The sequence below is a fragment of the Bidens hawaiensis genome, unplaced genomic scaffold (assembly GCF_021521415.1).
Source record: "Bidens hawaiensis isolate Kalapana, Puna unplaced genomic scaffold, B.hawaiensis_p1.1 tig00032904_1, whole genome shotgun sequence".
NCBI classification, from domain to species: domain Eukaryota; kingdom Viridiplantae; phylum Streptophyta; class Magnoliopsida; order Asterales; family Asteraceae; genus Bidens; species Bidens hawaiensis.
In genome coordinates, this window is record NW_027495639.1 from 207,359 (window position 1) to 230,148 (window position 22,790).

At 36.5% G+C, this 22,790-nt stretch overlaps 2 protein-coding genes across 2 annotated transcripts; both read right to left on the reverse strand.

Moving 5' to 3' along the window:
• Positions 1-898: 898 nt before the first annotated feature.
• Positions 899-4,410, reverse strand: LOC143584313 (putative disease resistance protein At5g66900). Its single transcript, XM_077066394.1, has 5 exons — positions 3,747-4,410; positions 3,258-3,658; positions 2,304-2,659; positions 2,002-2,222; positions 899-1,771 (listed from the first exon to the last, which is right to left on the reverse strand). The coding sequence occupies exons 1-5, from the start codon at positions 4,408-4,410 to the stop codon at positions 945-947; spliced, it is 2,469 nt and encodes an 822-aa protein (XP_076922509.1). The 3' UTR covers positions 899-944.
• Positions 4,411-6,679: 2,269 nt separating this feature from the next.
• LOC143584296 (WD-40 repeat-containing protein MSI4-like) lies at positions 6,680-14,084 on the reverse strand. The gene is made up of 15 exons (XM_077066381.1): positions 13,932-14,084; positions 12,382-12,445; positions 12,121-12,207; positions 11,988-12,050; positions 11,808-11,873; positions 11,642-11,716; positions 10,303-10,378; positions 8,907-9,083; positions 8,714-8,796; positions 8,550-8,623; positions 8,328-8,439; positions 8,179-8,253; positions 7,983-8,053; positions 7,036-7,135; positions 6,680-6,934 (listed from the first exon to the last, which is right to left on the reverse strand). Exons 1-15 carry the CDS (start codon positions 14,066-14,068, stop codon positions 6,833-6,835), a joined length of 1,362 nt encoding a protein of 453 aa, XP_076922496.1. The 5' UTR covers positions 14,069-14,084; the 3' UTR covers positions 6,680-6,832.
• Between the last annotated feature and the right edge of the window lie 8,706 nt (positions 14,085-22,790).

Genomic DNA, 22,790 nt, shown 5'->3' on the forward strand with positions numbered 1-22,790 from the left:
AATGGGTGAATGAAGATAACATTCATATTTGGTTTAATGGGCTCACATCCTCACAAGTCACACCTATATGAGTCTATTCTATTGGGTTAACCTCAATTCATATTGGATTAAATGAGCCCACACAACTATTTGGGCTGACCTCTAAACATGGGCCGTCAATGTGTGTAGCCGTGTAGGGGTGAAAAAAAAAACCGAACCGATAAAAATACCCGGAATCGGTTTTTTATACCCGGTTATTAATTCTCGAACCCGACCCTATCCTTAGGGTATGGATAGAGTATCCATTTCAGTATCAAAACTCATACCCGGAACCGGACCCAATTGGTACCCCGTAATACCCGAAATCTCGGACCGGTTCCATAGGGTATGGTTTTTAGAGACAATACCCTGACCCGAACCCGACCCGGGTATTGCCAATACCCAATTTTTCAATACCCGGTTATACCCGTACCCGGTTCCATACCCGAACCCGAGTATTTGAAAAACCCGATTTGTGCACCTCCATGTGTGTGTGTTTTTTAACGGCTAAGTTTTTTAAATCAGAGATTATAAACACGAAAGAACAAGGCTTTGGGACGATTTTCTGTGTGTATTAGTGAAACTCCGAAAGAAAGTACAATACTTGAAAGAGAATGCATAAAATTTAGCATACTTATAATTGAAACAAAACAAAACAAACCAAAATAAAACACACGCTGAATTGATGACTCTTTTCCAGCAACAACTCCATAACGTCCGCTTCCCACAAACTCGGTCAATCCTCAACCAAGTCCACATTAGCCAACATAAATGTTATATTCTGCAGGGATTGAACTCTTGACCTCGTATTTCACACGCCAGCAAGGTGGGAATTGCTACATGTCGTTGATTATTGATTGATATATAACATATGAAGAAAAAATAAACAGAAAGCAATAACCGTTACAAGAGGAGCTCGCCTTTGATCATTTGGTGATTTTAATTAGGTTTCCTACCGTATCTTCATCCATTTTCTCCGCCTTCACATTGCTAAAGGTGCACCATTGATAATACATTTCTTCATTGCATTGCACATATAAGTTAGATAGCTTCACTATAGATGATGGCAACTCACCCGCTATGGTACAACCCTTCATGCGAATTTCCCGTAGACCACCTAGCTCCCCCATCTCTTCCGGAAACTCGTCAAATAAACAATCCGAAATATTCAAGATGCTAAGCTCTTGAAGTCTTGTGATTGATTGAGGAAGCTTTTTGAGATTTGTACATGCTTGAAGACTTAAGTTTTCCAATTTGATTAACTTACCAAATTCTTCAGAAATTTCAATCAACTCGTTGCAGTTGGTGATGCTCAAAGTCTTAAGGTGGACACTGTCACACAACAACCCCGGGAATCGTTTTAAATCTTGACAGTAGTCAATCTCAAGTTCAACTAGGCTTGGCCAGACTTTGAAGTTGCCGCTAGTACTGCGGTCTGTTTCGAAAGCATTGACTATTTTGCACATTATGAATGATACTTTTTGCAAGTTTTCTAAGGCTAAAATGGATGCATTCAGTGAAGAGATCGTAACAAATTCAAGTCTAATCCTTAATAGATTAGATAAACAACCAAGAAGATGCGAGTTCTTAATGTTTGATGAGTATAAACCGTAGTTTGTGACATTTAAAACCTCTAACTTTTGCATTTCCTTCATGAAGTGAGGTAAGGTGTAGGTTTTTGACTTTAAGTTCAACACCATAACTTTAACTTCAGGGAATTTCATGTCACACCATCTTGATGAGAACAACTCTCCTGAAAATATACATTATATAAGAAGCATCAACACGTCAAAATGTATGAAACAAATAAGGGGTAGTTTGGTAGCCTCTTAACAGTTATTAAGAGACTACCTCTTAATAGTTAAGAGGTAGCCTTAAGTCTGCATTCAGACTTAAGGCTACCTCTTAACTATTAACAGGTTATGAATCATTAAGAGGTAGTCTCTTAATGACTGTTAAGAGGTTACAGGACTAAAGCAAGACCTGTGGAAATAGACAATATGCTGGCTTGCATGGGTTCTTGGAGTATCGATATTGATGCAGGCAGATCTTCTCCTGGTGCATTTATAATCAATCTTTTCCTTTGTGGAACGGGTAATTCTGGTTTGCTACTTAGGCGGATAGCAAGCTCCCTCAGTAAACCATGTTGCGTAACAAATTGCTGGTCACAGTAGTTAACTATCGCGCCGGAATTGTCCCTAACACTAAACATGATTATGGTGATTAGATTTGCAACAGGATATAAGCAATGTATATTTGCAAAGTAAAGAAGAAAACTTGGGTACCTAGTGGCCACAAGATTGATAAGATTATTGTATGAAAGTTCAAAGATCATTTTGAGCGTGTCCAAGCCCGGATGATCATGGTTGTATAAATGCACCCACATATCTAAGAGAGTGCTAGCAGGGATCTTTTGATCTCCAGGGAATAACCCAAAGTCCATATAACATTCCTTGAGTTCTTTATTCAATGTTGTAAAGCTTTTTTCTAGTTTGTCAAGTATTTCTTCATACAAATCTAGAACTGATTCACCACCAGCCAAAGTTTTTTGCTTATATATCCATTCTGACTCGCCTTTTCCATTTAGGGAACGGCCCACCACACTAAGGGTGAGCGGATGTTTCTTACAGCATATCACCATCTACAAAGAAACATTATATATATATATATATATATATGGGAGAGTTATTCTAAAAATAAGTAGTTTCTTAGGAAGACTAGGAATAAATCATAGCCATTGGATCATGTTAATCAATGGTTGAGATTTAAAATTACCAATAACCGACATAGTTTCCTAGAATTGTTCTTTCACCATCATTTGTAATGCCAAATGTCAAAAATTTATTGGTTCTTACCATTCCCAGGAAACTCTTTATTCTTATTTGAACCCTTTTCTATATATATATATATATAGGGGAAGGTTAACATACAAATGAAATTAACGTGCTAAACGTGATAATCAAGTAGAGTCTTTATATGTACAAGTAGAGTAATTATGTAATTACAATTACATAATTAGTCTACTTGTATATATAATTACTCTACTTGATTCTCACGTTTAGCACGTTAATTTCATTTGTATTTGATCCAAATCCTATATATATATATATATATATATATATATATATATATATATTAAAATTGAAATTAACGTTTAGCACGTTAATCGTTTAGCACGTTAATTTCATATTAAGTATTAAGGTTTCACTTGTAGAATTGAGGACAGAACATTTTATTACCTGATCCACAAGATGCTCCCTAACAGTAGTTGTTGGCCTGTTCTCGCTTTCAGTAAATGCATAGCGACGGAAGAGAATATTGGCATCTTTGTCGCTCAAAGGGTCAAACTCAAACACATCAAATTTGGGATAAGTTGTCCTAGAAGTGACCACAATTTTGAATCCTTTGATCTCTGGAAATTTATAAATAAAATTATAATCCCACACATCATCTAATACTAAAAGCACAGGACTTGATACATTCTTAAGAAAAAAGTCGCCCAACTTATTTTTTGCATCTTCCTCGCCTTGAAAAACAATCGTCGTACTGGATGGTAACGGATTGAAGAGATCATTGACGATTAGCTCAAAGTTGGGTGATTCTGTAACAGTCACAAAGAATATGTTTTCCCGAAATTTACCTATCCAAAATATATTTATATGTTATGATCAAAAGTTAAATCAATATATATTTCTTTAATCCATACAAATGTACAATATGATTGTTACCTTTAATTTGATGATCATGGCAAAGCATTTTTACCAAAGTCGTCTTTCCAAATCCACCCGCAGCTGCAACAACCACAACCGAGCTTTCATGAAAAACCTTAGCCTTGAGCTTCTCTAATGGTTCATCAAGCGGTACGAAATCCTTAGAAAGGCCAGGAACAGGCCACCCTAATTTCCCTCTTTCATGCCCCATTTGATCTCGCATGTGATCTTTTCTTTTTCTGCTACTGCTACTGCTACTGCTACTGCTACTGCTACTGCTACTGCTACTGCTACTGATGATATGTAAAACACTCTCCATAAGAACACGGATCTGCTTAAGATCCCGCGTCTGATCCGCTTGAACCTCACGCTGAAAGAATCTTAACAACTCATTGTTGGCTTGTCTTAGCTTCATTGCATGAGAGAAGTACTTCCAAAATTTCCACTTGATTCTCGAACATTTACGAACAAGTTTCTCAGTGTCTTTGATAAAAGCAAACATGTCGGATCGTTGATCCAGTGTCTGATTCAACTTCTCAACGTCCTTGATGATCTCGGTTATTTTATGTAATGTGCCTTGAAGTTGCCTCAGTTCAGGCTTAAAGCTGGCAGTTGTATTTATTACTGATACAACAACTCCACCAAGACCGGAAATCAAATCCAAAACAAAAGTAAGATCCATATATATATGATCTAACAAAACTTATGATTGGATCTTATTTGAATGAATCAAGAAGATGAATTGAAGGCTTAAAAGGAACAAAGACATTGATTTAATGATTTTAAAAAGACCATAGTTGACCTTGTTTCACACCTTTGATATATGGATAATGGATTTAATGATTTTAAAAAGACCATTGTTGACCTTGTTTCACACCTTTGATATATGGATTTAATGATTTTAAAAAGACCATAGTTGACCTTGTTTCACACCTTTGATATATGGATTTAATGATTTTAAAAAGACCATTGTTGACCTTGTTTCACACCTTTGATATATGGATTTAATGATTTTAAAAAGACCATAGTTGACCTTGTTTCACACCTTTGATATATGGATTTAATGATTTTAAAAAGACCATTGTTTACTCTTTATTAAATTTATCAAAAATAAACATTTCATTTTCACTAATAGCACCATGGGTGTGCAAAGTGCGGTTCGACGCGGATTTCGGTTAACGTCGAACTGAAAATCAAATTTGTAGATTTTTGGTTTTCCAAAACCGATTGGTTTCGCTTTTTCTGGATTTTGGTTTTTGGTTTTCGGGTTTGTTACCGCTTTGGATTAAGTTTTTTCGTTTTTGGTAATCGGGAAAAATAAATTTTGACCCAAGATGATATCTGGCCTTATTAACTTTGAAGCCAAATATGAATTATGATTGATTTAACCTTTTAATGTAGTTGTAAATGAAACCTTATGCTTTTGTACAAATATAGTGTTTCAAAACTTCAAATATTTGAAAGATTACTTCAAAGTTGTTGGATATATACATCAATACTTGATTTGTATTATATTTAAAGGGTGATTTATGTGAAACTTCCATAACAAAAATTAGCAGTTTTTTAAACAATATGTTAAAAACTTCTGTAAATTTTGTTATAGATTCATAATAAAAGTTTAATTTTGCTATAATCTAATGTGATTATTTTCACCCGGCTAGTTTTCAGTCCCCGCTAATAGAGATATTTGGATCCGATATTGATGTCGCACCTAAGAAATCCTTTTAAAACAACTCAACCAAATTGTCGATGTGTATGGCATAACATATAATGCATGTAATTTGCATAGTGCTTCCAAGATTAAGATTCTTCATGACTATGTTGGACGTAATTTCAGACTCCAAGTCACTGGTCGATAAACTTGAGGGACCTATAGTGTTTGATTGATCCTATGCCTTGAGACTAGAGTCTAGAAAAGTTGAAGCATAAAATCTTGATGCAATGCATAATTGAAATTTGTATTTATCTTTTGCCTGGCATGTGTATAATGATGACTTAACTTTTAATATCCTCATGCAAACTTTACATAACTAGAAGTCTAGAATGATATCACCAAATGACTTTTTGAGTGTTGTGACATGGTGTATTTTGATAGTTTGGAACTTTGGATCAATAATAAGTTGATGATGCCTTTCAAATCAAAAGTGGGCCACATATCATAAATGGTCATCAAGTCATGTGTGTCGAATACAACATGGCTCACACACTTCGAGGCTCGAACGATCTTGATCAATTACCCAAGGCCCTAGTTCGAACTTCGAATGAATTAATAAAAGATAATACAATGTTTCTCACAAAATGCATATCAATTTAGACATAGGTTAAAGCGATTTTTGTAACAAGTAGTTTTGTTGGTTGGATAATTGGTCACATTTTATTCATGAAATGGCTTGGATTGCTATTAGTTTGGATACAGCAAAATCGATCTATTCGTAAGTACATTCGATCTAATAAATACCCTGTGTCAGAATTTAAAAAGTCAGAATTAAAAAAAAAAGATGGCTGGTATCTTTAATATTTTATTATTAGTTACCTGTGTATACTATTTAGGGTGTATACTATTTAGGCAGAATACCGTCACCTATTTTTAGTAATAAACTGAACGAGCTCGACAAACTGGAAGAAGAAGAAGTTGATTATATGTATGGGAATCAAGAAAATTTGAAACTTGAAAAAAAGAAAAAAAAATGAAGAAAAATACTTTTTTTTTTTTGAAAAACCTATTCTTGCTTTTTTTTCGATTATAACCGATGGACTCGTCCATTACGAAAACTTTTTCCTAAATGGTACATGTCAATGTCATCACAACATGAACGATGCGGCATCATGACGATGTTTTCGTCAACCACAACTTTCGCTTTTAGAACGAGGGGTTTTAAAAACTGGCCTAAAAAGTTTAAACATTTTGTCACAATCGAATGAATTAAAGCTCATAAATTCACACCAAATAATGCACTCATCAACTCTCAGACAATTAGCATTAGGAACAGAAGTCTTCCTTCAAAGTTCAAACTCGCCCTACGAACCTACTTACCTACATATGTTCTACAACATATTACTATGCAAACATCTAACATCTTAAAATCAAACAGTCGTGTTACTTCCTATGCCTTCGGACCACATCCCGCAACATGAGCCTTGAACTCTTCTAGCTCGTGTACCACTTCATCCCTCGGTCGGTATATCAAATCACTCATTCTCCAAATCTGCAACTCGCACATTGTTAAAAACCAATCATTTCGTTGAATAAAAATTACAATGTTGCAACTTGCAAATGAATGGTATGATATTAAATTATTAATATTACCTGAAGGGTCCCACCACCGCTTGTGGTTTCAACGTCGTCTGATACGCTCACGATGGTCCATGGATCGTAAACATTCCAATGGAAGTCTACCACTTTGTCCCTAGATTACATCAAACACAGACGATAGTAACCAACACTTGAAATCATTACGGAATCTATATGGACCTCATGCAAAGCTTTTTTTTCCTAATTAAACAATTTCTAAACTTTAGTAAAAGTAACATGAAAAGATATTCTCTCAAAACAATGAAAACTCAAAAGATCGATTTTCATGTAAAGTTTCAAAAAATTAGACTTCACTGTCAACCGTCCATAGGCCAGTAAAAGAATTAAACGACCACTAAAGGAGCATGTTCATGTTCATTCGTTTAACTTTAACCAAACAAACGATTAAACACGAATTAAACAAACGCAGTTTTAAGAAAATGAGCGTGTTTGTATTCATTTGTTAACAATATAAATGAACGATTCACGAACGTAAACGAATGAACAAACATAGATGAACGAACATAACTTTGTGAACAAAATGTATTGGGCCTAAAACGTTAATAAAACAAGAGTATATTGTAACGGGCCAAAAAGTTTTAATAAATATATTAACAAAAGAACTTAAATGAACGTATACAAACGAATGAATATGACACGCGTTCAGGTTCGTTTGTTTACCTAAATAAACAAAAAACTATATACATGATTACATGTTCGTCCGTTGATTAAAGAAACGGACAAAAACAAACTTACGCTGAATGGTTCATCATTCATGAACGTTTGGTTTGTTTACAGACCCACGCATCTATAGTAGTTATACAACCTAACTTAGTTTTAGAAAATACTGAGGAACATTTAGGGTCCTCGGAAGCGAGAATCATGAAGCATAAACTTTAAAACTAAGAACCTAAATTCAGACAACCCTAAAATAAAACTAGTATAGAATATTGGGTTTAAACCTGTGTCCACAATGTTTAAAGAACAACCCTGGAGCAGCGTTTGGAGCCCCGTCTTCTGTCTGTTTACCAGCCTGCAACATAATAATATGAATAATGAAATATAAACTTTTACAATAGCCAGATATTTATGAAAAAAAGTGGCTTGTATGTTTTAAGTTTGAAACTAAAACAAAACTTTATTTTATAGAGACTCTACCTGTTTGTAATCCCAGATATTTACACAACCATCCTCTGCTGAACTCCCGAACACGGAAGACTTGTCTGGACACCACTGCAGCATACGTACAATTTCAGTTTGGTAAAGTTGAAAAAAAATGATGTTATAAATTTATAAAAAAGTAATACCTGAACGCATAGAACAGGAGCTTTGTGTTCTTCAAACTTATGAACAGGAGAACCGACTCCATCAGAGGTTAGGTTTCGACGGTCAAACATGCAAACAGAGTGGTCAGCTGACCTGAAAATAAAAAAAATAAAAAAAACATATTTGATTATAATCTTTAATTTCAAAATGGCTTGATAAAAGTACTAAAAAAAGCAAAAACTAAACACGGGTTGTATATATACCCCGTTAGAATAAAGTTTTGATCATGAGGATTCCAATCAACGCAGTGAACATCAGCATTGTGTGCTTTTTTAACCTAATAAGATTATACAGAAAGTTAGAAAACAATATATTTCATAATAATTGTAAGTATAAGATTAATAAAATCAAAACATTCGCAACAAACCTTCGTGATCGGGCTGGTTCCAACTCTCGCATCCCACAAAATCAGGCAAGAATCATCTCCCACACTACAGAACTCCTGAGTACATTAAACATACAGATGTTTTAACTTTTAATACCATATAGATTATGTCAAAAGTGAATATAATTCTAGAAGATTCTAGAAGCATAGAGAAGTAGATGTTATATGGCAAACCTTGTTGGACAAAACTGCACATCTTCAACCGTATCGGTATGCCCTTGAAAGATACCACGTGGCCCAAGGGAAGCATTGTCAGCAGTTTTGACGATTGACCCTTGTGGGTTGGCTGACTCTCCAGTCAATGTAGATATATGATCATGAATGCTCCATAAAACGACATATTTATCCTTCCCTGTATTATTATGTATAAATTACAATTAATATTTAGATGTTAACTTAGTCAATCCATTCTAAGTCAAAAGGAATTTCCAAAAAATTGTAAAATGACAAAAATATCTCTATATTGAAGTGTGTTACTTCTAGAGTGATAAAATGATAAAGATCTCCCTTAATTTAATCAAATGTGTTTTGATACTCAATCAAAATATGGTTGTTTCACAGTCATTATTGTTATTTTTTGCCACTCTAGATCATACATATATGACCATTCTTCAGATATCATACATATACCCAACCCAAACTTCAGATATCATACATATACCCCTCTAAACTAGTTAAAATATCATATCTACCCGTTTCTTTAAAAGCAATTCATAATATGACCATTCTACCCGTATTTTTCTCAAACTTAAAATTTTGAATGAATTCAATATATATACCCTTATAAACTTATGAAAATGTCATACATACCAAACTAAACTTCAAATATCACATATATCCTTTTTAAATGGATTTTAGTTTGTTATTTTACCCTTCTCAAATATAAACCTATTTAATCCTATTTTAAATTTGTGTGTATATAGTAGCGTATATCACTGTTTATAAACTATTCGTACATAAAAATAATTCCATTTTTATACAAATGTAATTAAAGTGTCGTAATTTCTCTCAAACGTAAATTACAACAACAAAAAAAAAGAAACTTAGTTTTATTTCTGGATTTTCTTCCATAATAGATCATGAAAAAAACTAAAAAATTTTTCCAGCAACTTACGATTAAATAAAATAAGTAAATAACATCACTTTAATTACATTTGTATGGAAACATGAAACCTTTTTTTATTACGAGGAGTTTTTAAAACGTGATTTAAGCAACAAACATATTTACAAAATTCAAATAAGATTAGAAAGATATTAGATTTGACAAGGTAAAATAGTCATAAACTAAAAATCCATTTAAAAATGGTATATATGATATATGCAAGTTCAGTTTTGGTATTTATGAATATGATGATCCATAAGTTTATAAGGGTGTGTATAAAATAAACCTATATTTAAAAGCATTTAACAAATTTCCAGCAAGTTAATTTTGTTGAAATCCAGTATAGAAGAAAACAAATTGATACTTGGGCACCCTTAATAATGGTTTTATAATTAGCTTGCCTATGAAAACTTCTAAATACATATGTAGCCTATATATACACTGTCCCTATACATTACAATCGTCTAACCTCCTGAGAGTACATAAGGTTCAGTCGGGCACATTGCAAGAGCAAATTCTGCATTGTCAGCATGTCCTGTGAGCACCTGCCAAAAAAAGAAAGTTATTTTATGACACGACTGCCATAAAACTAAATATATGAGGTCTATTTACTAGCTAAACAAAAGAATATCACGGTCAAATAATTGCTTGGTGGTTAGCAAATAAAATAGTGAAGGAACAGCCAAGATATTCTTGTGGCTATTTTGGCCAATCATGAAAAGTATTTCAGGTTCAACAGAATACATATTTATAATTTATCCAATCCATCTAATAACTAATGGTGAGGATTGTCTTGTGATAGGTAGTATGCAAGGTTTAAAAAGGCGGAAACGAGCCTCGAGGCGTTTTCTGTTAGACTCTCGAGGCGTAAGCCTTGAGGCGGACCGAGGCGTAAGCCTCGAAACATAATTAAAAAAAATAAAAATATATATATATAATCTATAAAAATCACACTTTTAATACTAAAAAATAAAAAATGTATATATAATCTAAATAAATAATGTTAGTTTTATAAGTTTTATGTAAAATTTTATAAGTTTATGGATCGAGTATAAACTAGTGAAGATAAACGGGCTAAATGTTAAGGTACACACACTAATTTTACACTTTTTATGTAAAAGTTTACAACTTTTAGAGACTAAATGTAAACTTGTGTTAGATAGAAGGTTAAATTTTAAAATACTGATACTTTATTAAACCTAAAAGGCTAAAACGCTTCTTCATGCAGCTTCTACTTATTCCTGCAGCCACTCTTCTTAATTTTCGGTAGGTTTCCGGCATGCTTTCGGCGCTGGAATTAGCCGTCGGAAGTCGATAAGTGCCTTGTAGCTTTATTAATACCATATTCAACAAAAAAAAGTCCAAGAAATAAAAAAATTTGGCATATTTTACAACTTCCTGTGAGGCTTAAGCCTCACCGCCTCGCCTTGACGCCTCACCGCCTCGGACCGCCTCACAAAGGTCGAGGCTTAGGTTTCAGTATACCCTTATGAGGCTAAGCCTCTAAGGCGTTTTTCTACCGAGGCTGCCGAGGCGTAAGCCTCGAGGCGCACCTCGGAACGCCTTTTTAAACCATGGTAGTATGATTTAACAATAAACAAGATATTGTTAAATAATGATTATAACTGAAACTAGATTCAAGCTGAACTAACAATCAATAAACCTTAACCAAATCTCACTTGTTAAATTAAGTCAAGTTGAAAAAAATTTCTATTTTTATTTGTAACAAAAAATTTTGGAGTATCGTGTCAAACTGTTAATGCAAAAAACTGAAAAAAGAAGGGTCTTATAAGTGAAAGTGAACACACCAAATCAGCATGAGATTCAGCAACTCCAAGAACAGCATGACGATTAGGTTGGGTTTCAATATCCCAAATAAGAACCTGATTTAAATAAACATGTAAGAACATTAAAAAGTTCACATGAAATTGCAAAATGTGTCATAAAAACATGCAAGGATAATCATTTTGTAACCTCTGGGCAGTCAGTATGTGTGGCAACTATGTTCTTGTTTTGTGGCAATTCACTGATTCTGTTAACCTGTAAAATGATCATTAACAAACTATAAACAAGAAATAACATCACACACAAATTGTCACAAAAGTAAATTGTTTACAAAAATTAGTTATACCAATTGTGTAAGAAGATTGTTACCTCTCCAGGATGAATTATAGTTTTGTACTTCTTTACAAATGGAGATCGGGCTTCCTCGTTGAACTGAAATACCAAGATGTCACATAAGTATTAATCGGAAAATTAAAACAGATGGGAAAAAGTTATTATTTACCTGAGATATGTGTTCAGCTGCAGCAACTTTTGGCTTCACTACATCACAATTTGCTATAACTAGTGTATTTGGAACACTTCCATCAGTCTGAAGAAGAAGCACATGGCGTCAAAGCATCACATCAGAAGTCAATACCAGAATTTAGATCATATACATAGTAGAAATTAACACACCAAAAGGCCTAATTTGGAGACATTAATCAAAATAATCACAACCAACAACCGAATAAACCAGAAACAAATAAACGAAATGCTTTCTTGCCTGTTCAGAAAGATACAATCGCTGCCTGTTCTTGTTCTTTGATTGCTCCAAAAGTGGGCCCCAACTATTCACATAAAAGGAGAGTTAATTCCTAGATAATTTTCTCAACATCAGTAGCATTTTGAAAAGTAAGTACGCTTATATAAAAAATTAATCACCAAAATGATCTGTACGACCATGAAACAAAAACAATCAGTAGCCAATCTAGGGCTTTTAACCAGATTGAAACTTAAAAAGGACTTAAATCAATCAATTAGCAACAATCAACTCGACATTTTAGAGTATTTCACAAACTATTCTTATATGAACAATCGATCACCAAAATGATCCATATGACCGAAAAACAAATCAATCAGTAGTGAACCTAGGGTTTGACAGCCAAATCGTAGCTAAAAAACTGCGTTAATTGATCAATTATCAAAAATCAACTCCACATTTTGAAGAATTAGCGTCTAGTGAACGAATAATCGCAAACCGGCAAAATAAAGGTTAAACTAGTAATTTCACAATGTAAGTAGGTTTATATGAACAATCAATCACCAAAATGATCCGTACGACAGTAAAACATATCAATTAGCAGCTAACCTAGGGTTTTGTAACAACTCAATCAGTAGTGAACCTAGGGTTTCATAGCCAAATCGTAGTTAAAAAAACTGCGTAAATTGATCAATTATCAGAAATCAACTCAACATTTTGAAGAATTAATGTTTAATGAACAAATAATTGCAAACCGGGAAAATAAAGGTCAAACTAGTTATTTCACAAAGTAAGTGGCTTTATATGAACAATGGATCACCAAAATGATCCGTACGACCATGAAACAAATCAATTAGCAACTAACCTAGGGTTTTGTAACTAGATCTTAGCTAAAAAGCTGCTTAAATCTAACAATTATCACAAATCAACTAAACATTTTGTAAAAATAAGGTTTCGTAACCAAATTGCAACTAAAAAACAGCTTAAATCTAACCACTATCACAAATCAACTCGACATATTGAGCAATTAGGGGTTTAATGAAGAAACAACTGCATACCGACAAAACAGAGAAGACCTGACGAAGTTATTTCGCAAAATAAGTAACAATCGATCACCAAAACAATGAAACTAACCAATCAGTATCGAACCTAGGGTTTTTAACCAGATCATAACTAAAGACTGCTTGAAACTAACAATTATCAACCAGAAACTCAACATTTTGGATAATTAGAATTTCATAACCAGTTTGTATATAAAAAAAAGCGCTTAAACCTAACAATTATCACAAATCAACTCAACAAACTGAATATTTATGGTTTTGTAACCTGTAACCGGATCGTAGCTTAAAAGCTGCTTGAATCGATCAATTACAAACAATCACTCTAACATTTCGAATAATTAGTGTTTCGTACGCTTAAATCTAACAATCATCACAAATCAAGTCAACATTTCGAATAGTTAGGGTTTCGTAGCTAAAAAACCACTTAAATCCAACAATTAGCAACAACTATCACAAATCAACTCAGCATATTGTGTATAATTAGGGTTTCGGTAAGAATAATCTTATTTATACCGGCAGGATAGAGAAGGCCAGACAAGGTTATGATTAGCGAGCCAGTCGTAGAGAATAGGCACAACGGACTTCCAGTTCTCGTACTTGTCGTCAACTGCAGCTGAAGGCTTCTTGTTTGCCGTGGCTCTGTCTTTCATCGTGTCTTCGGTGGTGGTTTTTGGTGGACGACCACGCTTTTTGGATGATAGTGAGTGTGAGTGTGAAGGTGAAGGTGAAGAAGAAGAAGAGTCTTCCATTGAATTATTATTATTATTATTATTATTGGATTCCCAGTGAGATAATAATAAGAACGGTAAAATTATTATTTTTTGTCAGGTAGGTAGGTAGGTAGGGATGGTAGCGGGTAATTCTATGCGGGTAGTCCGTCACCGCCCACTCCATTTTCATTTAACGCTTGTTACCATCCGTGACTAGAGGTGCACAAATCGGTTTAAAACTCAAAACCAGTTTGGATTAAAACCGGTTCGGTTTGGTCAACAAAAGTCAAAACCGGTTTATGATTGGTTTCGGTTTCGGTTCGGGTTTTGACCGGTTTCGGTTTGGTTAACCGGTTTTGGTGGAGAAACTACAAACCGGTTCCGAACCTGCGGTTTCAATCGGTTCCAAACCGGTTTCTACATAATCGGTTTCGGTTTAATTTTCGGGTCGGTTGGGTTAACCGGTTTGTTTGCCCACCTCTACCTGTGACGGGTGGAGAAGAGAGAGTGAGAGGCTTGTGGTTGTGTGCAGGGGAAACGGTTTGACGAGTGTTGGGAAAGTGATGAGTTGTTGGCTGTGAATTGGATTGATTGTCTGGCAGGTGGTTTCGGCCTTTCGGGTTGTGTCCTCTTCACCTTAACAATTGCTTATGTTATTTAAAATATGTTAATTAAGATAAAAATTAATCAATTGTTTGGGGTATAAGGAGTTAAATTTTCATTATACTAAGGGGTTATTTGGGAGTTAAATTTCAAACGCACCCCTGGGTGGCGTCAGGGCATAATTATTTATTTGATTCTTTCTTATGTGTATAAAATATTGTATGGAAGTCTCCAAGACTGAATTTCTGATTTGATTAAGTGGTTGGACCCATACTCAGTCTTTTCTTCGGCTCAGTGAGCATACCCCTTAGGCAATACTGGCAAAATTTCGAACGAACCCCGCGGTGGCGTCAGGGCATAAATATTGATCAGATTATTTCGTATGTGTATAAAATATTGTATGGAAGTCTTTAAAACCGAATTTCTGATCCGATTCAGTGGTTCAACCCATACTCAGTTTTTTCTCTGGCTCAGTGAGCTTACCACTTTGGCAACACTGGCAAAATTTCGAACGGGCCCTGGAGTGTCGTCAGGGCATATATGTTTATCCGATTATTTCATAGATTTAAAAAATATTGTATGGAAGTCTCCAAGACCGAATCTCTTATCAGATCTAGTGCTGATTTTTTTCTCTGGCTCGGTGAACATACCCCTTTGGCAATACTGGAAATATTTCGAACGGGCCCGGGGTGGCGTCAGGGCATAATTATTGATCTGATTCATTCGTATCTTTATAAAATATTCTATGGAAGTCTCCAAGACCGAATCTCTTGTCCGATTCAGCGGTTCGAACCATACACAGTTTTTTCTCCGTCTCGGTGAACATACCCCTTTGGCAATACAGGCAATATTTTGAACAGGCCCGGGTGGCGTCAGGGCATAATTATTGATCCGTTTCTTTCTTATCTTTATAAAATATTGTATGTAAGTCTCCAAAACTGAGAATCTTATCCGATTCAGTGGTTCGACCCATACTCAGTTTTTTCTCTGGCTCGGTGAACGTACCCCTTTGGCAATACTGGCAAAATTTCGAACGGGCCCCGAGCTGGCGTCAGGGCATAATTATTGATCCGATTCTATCGTATGTTTATAAAATGTTGTTTGGAAGTCTCCAAGACCGAATCTCATATAAGATCTATTGGTTCGACCCATGCTCATTTTTTTCTCCGGCTCGGTGAACATATCCTTTTGGCAACACAGGCAACATTTCGAACGGGCCCGGGTGGCGTCAGGGCATAATTATTGATCCGATTCTTTCGTATCTTTATAAAATATTGTATGGAAGTCTCCAAGACCGAGAATCTTATCCGATTCAGTGGTTCGACCCATACTCAGTTTTTTCTCTAAATCAGTGAAAGTACCCCTTTGGCAATACTGGCAAAATTTCGAACGGGCCCCGAGGTGGCGTCAGTGCATAATTATTGATCCGATTCTATCGTATGTTTATAAAATAATGTTTGGAAGTCTCCAAAACCGAATCGATTATCCAATTCATTGGTTCGACCCATACTCAATTTTTCCTCTTGCTCGGTGAACATACCCCTTTGGTAATACTGGCAAAATTTCGAAATTGCTCCGTGGTGGCGTCAGGGATTAATTATTGATCTGATTCTTTCGTATGTTATAAAATATTGTATGGAAGTCTCCAAGACCGAATCTAATATCCAATCTATAGGTTCGACTCATACTCATTTTTTTCTCCGGCTCGGTGAACATATCCTTTTGGCAATACTGGAAAAATTTTGAATGGGCCCCGGGGTGGCGTCAAGGCATAATTATTGATCCGATTCTATCGTATCTATAAAAAATATTGAATGTAAGTCTCCAAGACCGAATTTCTGATCCGATTAAGTGGTTTGACCCATACTCAATCTTTTCTCCGGCTCGGTGAACATACCCCTTTGGCAATACTGCCAAAATTTCGAACAAGCCTCGGGTTGGCGTCAAGGCATAATTATTGATCCGATTGTTTCGTATTTTTATAAAATATTGTATAGAAGTCTCCAAGACCGAATGTTTGATCCGATTCAGTGGTTCGACCCATACGCAGTTTTTTCTCTAGCTCGGTGAACATACCCCTTTTGCAATGCTGGCAAAATTTCGAACGGGCCCGGAGATGGAGTCAGGGCATAACTATTGATTCGATTCTATCCATTTGTATAAAATATTGTATGTAAATCTCCAAGACCGATTTTCTAATCCGATTCAGTGGTTCGATCCATACTCTGTTTTTTCTCCGGCTCGGTGAACATACCCATTTGGCAATACTTGCAAAATTTCGAACGAACCCCGCGGTGACGTCATGGCATAATTATTGATCAGATTATTTCGTATGTGTATAAAATATTGTATGGAAGTCTTTAAAACCGAATTTCTGATCCGATTCAGTGGTTCAACCCATACTCAGTTTTTTCTCCGGCTCAGTGAGCATACCACTTTGGCAACACTGGCAAATCTTCGAACGGGCCCTGGGGTGTCGTCAGGGCATATATGTTTATCCGATTATTTCGTAGATTTATAAAATATTGTATGAAAGTCTCCACGACCGAATCTCTTATCAGATCTAGTGCTGATTTTTTCTCTGGCTCGGTGAACATACCCCTTTGGCAATACTGGAAATATTTCGAACGGGCCCGGGGTGGCGTCAGGGCATAATTATTGATCTGATTCATTCGTATCTTTATAAAATATTCTATGGAAGTCTCCAAGACCGAATCTCTTGTCCGATTCAGCGGTTCGAACCATACACAGTTTTTTCTCCGTCTCGGTGAACATACCCCTTTGGCAATACAGGCAATATTTTGAACAGTCCCGGGTGGCGTCAGGGCATAATTATTGATCCGTTTCTTTCTTATCTTTATAAAATATTGTATGGAAGTCTCCAAGACTGAGAATCTTATCCGATTCAGTGGTTCGACCCATACTCAGTTTTTTCTCTGGCTCGGTGAACGTACCCCTTTGGCAATACTGGCAAAATTTCGAACGGGCCCCGAGCTGGCGTCAGGGCATAATTATTGATCCGATTCTATCGTATGTTTATAAAATGTTGTTTGGAAGTCTCCAAGACCGAATCTCATATAAGATCTATTGGTTCGACACATGCTCATTTTTTTCTCCGGCTCGGTGAACATATCCTTTTGGCAATACAGGCAACATTTCGAACTGGCCCGGGTGGCGTCAGGGCATAATTATTGATCCGATTCTTTCGTATCTTTATAAAATATTGTATGGAAGTCTCCAAGACCGAGAATCTTATCCGATTCAGTGGTTCGACCCATACTCAGTTTTTTCTCTAAATCAGTGAAAGTACCCCTTTGGCAATACTGGCAAAATTTCGAACGGGCCCCGAGGTGGCGTCAGGGCATAATTATTGATCCGATTCTATCGTATGTTTATAAAATAATGTTTGGAAGTCTCCAAAACCGAATCGATTATCCAATTCATTGGTTCGACCCATACTCAATTTTTCCTCTCGCTCGGTGAACATACCCCTTTGGTAATACTGGCAAAATTTCGAAATTGCTCCGTGGTGGCGTCAGGGATTAATTATTGATCTGATTCTTTCGTATGTTATAAAATATTGTATGGAAGTCTCCAAGACCGAATCTAACATCCAATCTATAGGTTCGACTCATACTCATTTTTTTCTCCGGCTCGGTGAACATATCCTTTTGGCAATACTGGAAAAATTTTGAATGGGCCCCGGGGTGGCGTCAAGGCATAATTATTGATCCGATTCTATCGTATCTATAAAAAATATTGAATGTAAGTCTCCAAGACCGAATTTCTGATCCGATTAAGTGGTTTGACCCATACTCAATCTTTTCTCCGGCTCGGTGAACATACCCCTTTGGCAATACTGCCAAAATTTCGAACAAGCCTCGGGTTGGCGTCAGGGCATAATTATTGATCCGATTGTTTCGTATTTTTATAAAATATTGTATAGAAGTCTCCAAGACCGAATGTTTGATCAGATTCAGTGGTTCGACCCATACGCAGTTTTTTCTCTAGCTCGGTGAACATACTCCTTTTGCAATGCTGGCAAAATTTCGAACGGGCCCGGAGATGGAGTCAGGGCATAACTATTGATTCGATTCTACCCATTTGTATAAAATATTGTATGTAAATCTCCAAGACCGATTTTCTAATCCGATTCAGTGGTTCGATCCATACTCTGTTTTTTCTCCGGCTCGGTGAACATACCCATTTGGCAATACTTGCAAAATTTCGAACGGACCCCGCGGTGACGTCATGGCATAATTATTGATCAGATTATTTCGTATGTGTATAAAATATTGTATGGAAGTCTTTTAAAACCGAATTTCTGATCCGATTCAGTGGTTCAACCCATACTCAGTTTTTTCTCCGGCTCAGTGAGCATACCACTTTGGCAACACTGGCAAATCTTCGAACGGGCCCTGGGGTGTCGTCAGGGCATATATGTTTATCCGATTATTTCGTAGATTTATAAAATATTGTATGAAAGTCTCCACGACCGAATCTCTTATCAGATCTAGTGCTGATTTTTTCTCTGGCTCGGTGAACATACCTCTTTGTCAATACTTGCAAAATTTCGAACGGGCCCCGAGGTGGCGTCAGGGCATAATTATTGATCCGATTCTATCGTATGTTTATAAAATAATGTTTGGAAGTCTCCAAAACCGAATCAATTATCCAATTCATTGGTTCGACCCATACTCAATTTTTCCTCTTGCTCGGTGAACATACCCCTTTGGTAATACTGGCAAAATTTCGAAATTGCTCCGTGGTGGCGTCTGGGATTAATTATTGATCTGATTCTTTCGTATGTTATAAAATATTGTATGGAAGTCTCCAAGACCGAATCTAATATCAAATCTATAGGTTCGACTCATACTCATTTTTTTCTCCGGCTCGGTGAACATATCCTTTTGGCAATACTGGAAAAATTTTGAATGGGCCCCGGGGTGGCGTCAAGGCAGAATTATTGATCCGATTCTATCGTATCTATAAAAAATATTGAATGTAAGTCTCCAAGACCGAATTTCTGATCCGATTAAGTGGTTTGACCCATACTCAATCTTTTCTCCGGCTCGGTGAACATACCCCTTTGGCAATACTGCCAAAATTTCGAACAAGCCTCGGGTTGGCGTCAGGGCATAATTATTGATCCGATTGTTTCGTATTTTTATAAAATATTGTATAGAAGTCTCCAAGACCGAATGTTTGATCAGATTCAGTGGTTCGACCCATACGCAGTTTTTTCTCTAGCTCGGTGAACATACTCCTTTTGCAATGCTGGCAAAATTTCGAACGGGCCCGGAGATGGAGTCAGGGCATAACTATTGATTCGATTCTACCCATTTGTATAAAATATTGTATGTAAATCTCCAAGACCGATTTTCTAATCCGATTCAGTGGTTCGATCCATACTCTGTTTTTTCTCCGGCTCGGTGAACATACCCATTTGGCAATACTTGCAAAATTTCGAACGGACCCCGCGGTGACGTCATGGCATAATTATTGATCAGATTATTTCGTATGTGTATAAAATATTGTATGGAAGTCTTTAAAACCGAATTTCTGATCCGATTCAGTGGTTCAACCCATACTCAGTTTTTTCTCCGGCTCAGTGAGCATACCACTTTGGCAACACTGGCAAATCTTCGAACGGGCCCTGGGGTGTCGTCAGGGCATATATGTTTATCCGATTATTTCGTAGATTTATAAAATATTGTATGAAAGTCTCCACGACCGAATCTCTTATCAGATCTAGTGCTGATTTTTTCTCTGGCTCGGTGAACATACCTCTTTGTCAATACTGGCAAAATTTCGAACGGGCCCCGAGGTGGCGTCAGGGCATAATTATTGATCCGATTCTATCGTATGTTTATAAAATAATGTTTGGAAGTCTCCAAAACCGAATCAATTATCCAATTCATTGGTTCGACCCATACTCAATTTTTCCTCTTGCTCGGTGAACATACCCCTTTGGTAATACTGGCAAAATTTCGAAATTGCTCCGTGGTGGCGTCTGGGATTAATTATTGATCTGATTCTTTCGTATGTTATAAAATATTGTATGGAAGTCTCCAAGACCGAATCTAATATCAAATCTATAGGTTCGACTCATACTCATTTTTTTCTCCGGCTCGGTGAACATATCCTTTTGGCAATACTGGAAAAATTTTGAATGGGCCCCGGGGTGGCGTCAAGGCATAATTATTGATCCGATTCTATCGTATCTATAAAAAATATTGAATGTAAGTCTCCAAGACCGAATTTCTGATCCGATTAAGTGGTTTGACCCATACTCAATCTTTTCTCCGGCTCGGTGAACATACCCCTTTGGCAATACTGCCAAAATTTCGAACAAGCCTCGGGTTGGCGTCAGGGCATAATTATTGATCCGATTGTTTCGTATTTTTATAAAATATTGTATAGAAGTCTCCAAGACCGAATGTTTGATCCGATTCAGTGGTTCGACCCATAGGCAGTTTTTTCTCTAACTCGGTGAACATACCCCTTTTGCAATGCTGGCAAAATTTCGAACGGGCCCGGAGATGGAGTCAGGGCATAACTATTGATTCGATTCTATCCATTTGTATAAAATATTGTATGTAAATCTCCAAGACCGATTTTCTAATCCGATTCAGTGGTTCGATCCATACTCTGTTTTTTCTCCGGCTCGGTGAACATACCCATTTGGCAATACTTGCAAAATTTCGAACGGACCCCGCGGTGACGTTATGGCATAATTATTGATCAGATTATTTCGTATGTGTATAAAATATTGTATGGAAGTCTTTAAAACCGAATTTCTGATCCGATTCAGTGGTTCAACCCATACTCAGTTTTTTCTCCGGCTCAGTGAGCATACCACTTTGGCAACACTGGCAAATCTTCGAACGGGCCCTGGGGTGTCGTCAGGGCATATATGTTTATCCGATTATTTCGTAGATTTATAAAATATTGTATGAAAGTCTCCACGACCGAATCTCTTATCAGATCTAGTGCTGATTTTTCTCTGGCTCGGTGAACATACCTCTTTGGCAATACTGGAAATATTTCGAACGGGCCCGGGGTGGCGACAGGGCATAATTATTGATCTGATTCATTCGTATCTTTATAAAATATTCTATGGAAGTCTCCAAGACCGAATCTCTTGTCCGATTCAGCGGTTCGAACCATACACAGTTTTTTCTCCGTCTCGGTGAACATACCCCTTTAGCAATACAGGCAATATTTTGAACAGTCCCGGGTGGCGTCAGGGCATAATTATTGATCCGTTTCTTTCTTATCTTTATAAAATATTGTATGGAAGTCTCCAAGACTGAGAATCTTATCCGATTCAGTGGTTCGACCCATACTCAGTTTTTTCTCTGGCTCGGTGAACGTACCCCTTTGGCAATACTGGCAAAATTTCGAACGGGCCCCGAGCTGGCGTCAGGGCATAATTATTGATCCGATTCTATCGTATCTTTATAAAATATTGTTTGGAAGTCTCCAAGACCGAATCTCATATAAGATCTATTGGTTCGACCCATGCTCATTTTTTTCTCCGGCTCGGTGAACATATCCTTTTGGCAATACAGGCAACATTTCGAACGGGCCCGGGTGGCGTCAGGGCATAATTATTGATCCGATTCTTTCGTATCTTTATAAAATATTGTATGGAAGTCTCCAAGACCGAGAATCTTATCCGATTCAGTGGTTCGACCCATACTCAGTTTTTTCTCTAAATCGGTGAAAGTACCCCTTTTGCAATACTGGCAAAATTTCGAACGGGCCCCGAGGTGGCGTTAGGGCATAATTATTGATCCGATTCTATCGTATGTTTATAAAATATTGTTTTGAAGTCTCCAAAACCGAATCGATTATCCAATTCATTGGTTCGACCCATACTCAATTTTTCCTCTTGCTCGGTGAACATACCCCTTTGGTAATACTGGCAAAATTTCGAAATTGCTCCGTGGTGGCGTCAGGGATTAATTATTGATCTGATTCTTTCGTATGTTATAAAATATTGTATGGAAGTCTCCATGACCGAATCTAATATCCAATCTATAGGTTCGACTCA

Bases quoted from the DNA above. Each gene is read 5' to 3' on its own strand.
- LOC143584296 (XM_077066381.1), bottom strand. From the start codon at position 14,068: ATGAAAGACAGAGCCACGGCAAACAAGAAGCCTTCAGCTGCAGTTGAC. The intron at 8,797-8,906 runs GGTTTGCCATAT...TGTATGTTTAAT, and splicing joins TGTGCAGTTTTGTCCAACAA to GTACTCAGGAGTTCTGTAGT. The intron at 8,054-8,178 runs GTAGAGTCTCTA...ATTATGTTGCAG, and splicing joins ATATCTGGGATTACAAACAG to GCTGGTAAACAGACAGAAGA.
- LOC143584313 (XM_077066394.1), bottom strand. From the start codon at position 4,410: ATGGATCTTACTTTTGTTTTGGATTTGATTTCCGGTCTTGGTGGAGTT. The intron at 3,659-3,746 runs GTAACAATCATA...TATTTTGGATAG, and splicing joins CCATGATCATCAAATTAAAG to GTAAATTTCGGGAAAACATA. The intron at 2,660-3,257 runs GTAATAAAATGT...GTTTCTTTGTAG, and splicing joins GGGAGCATCTTGTGGATCAG to ATGGTGATATGCTGTAAGAA.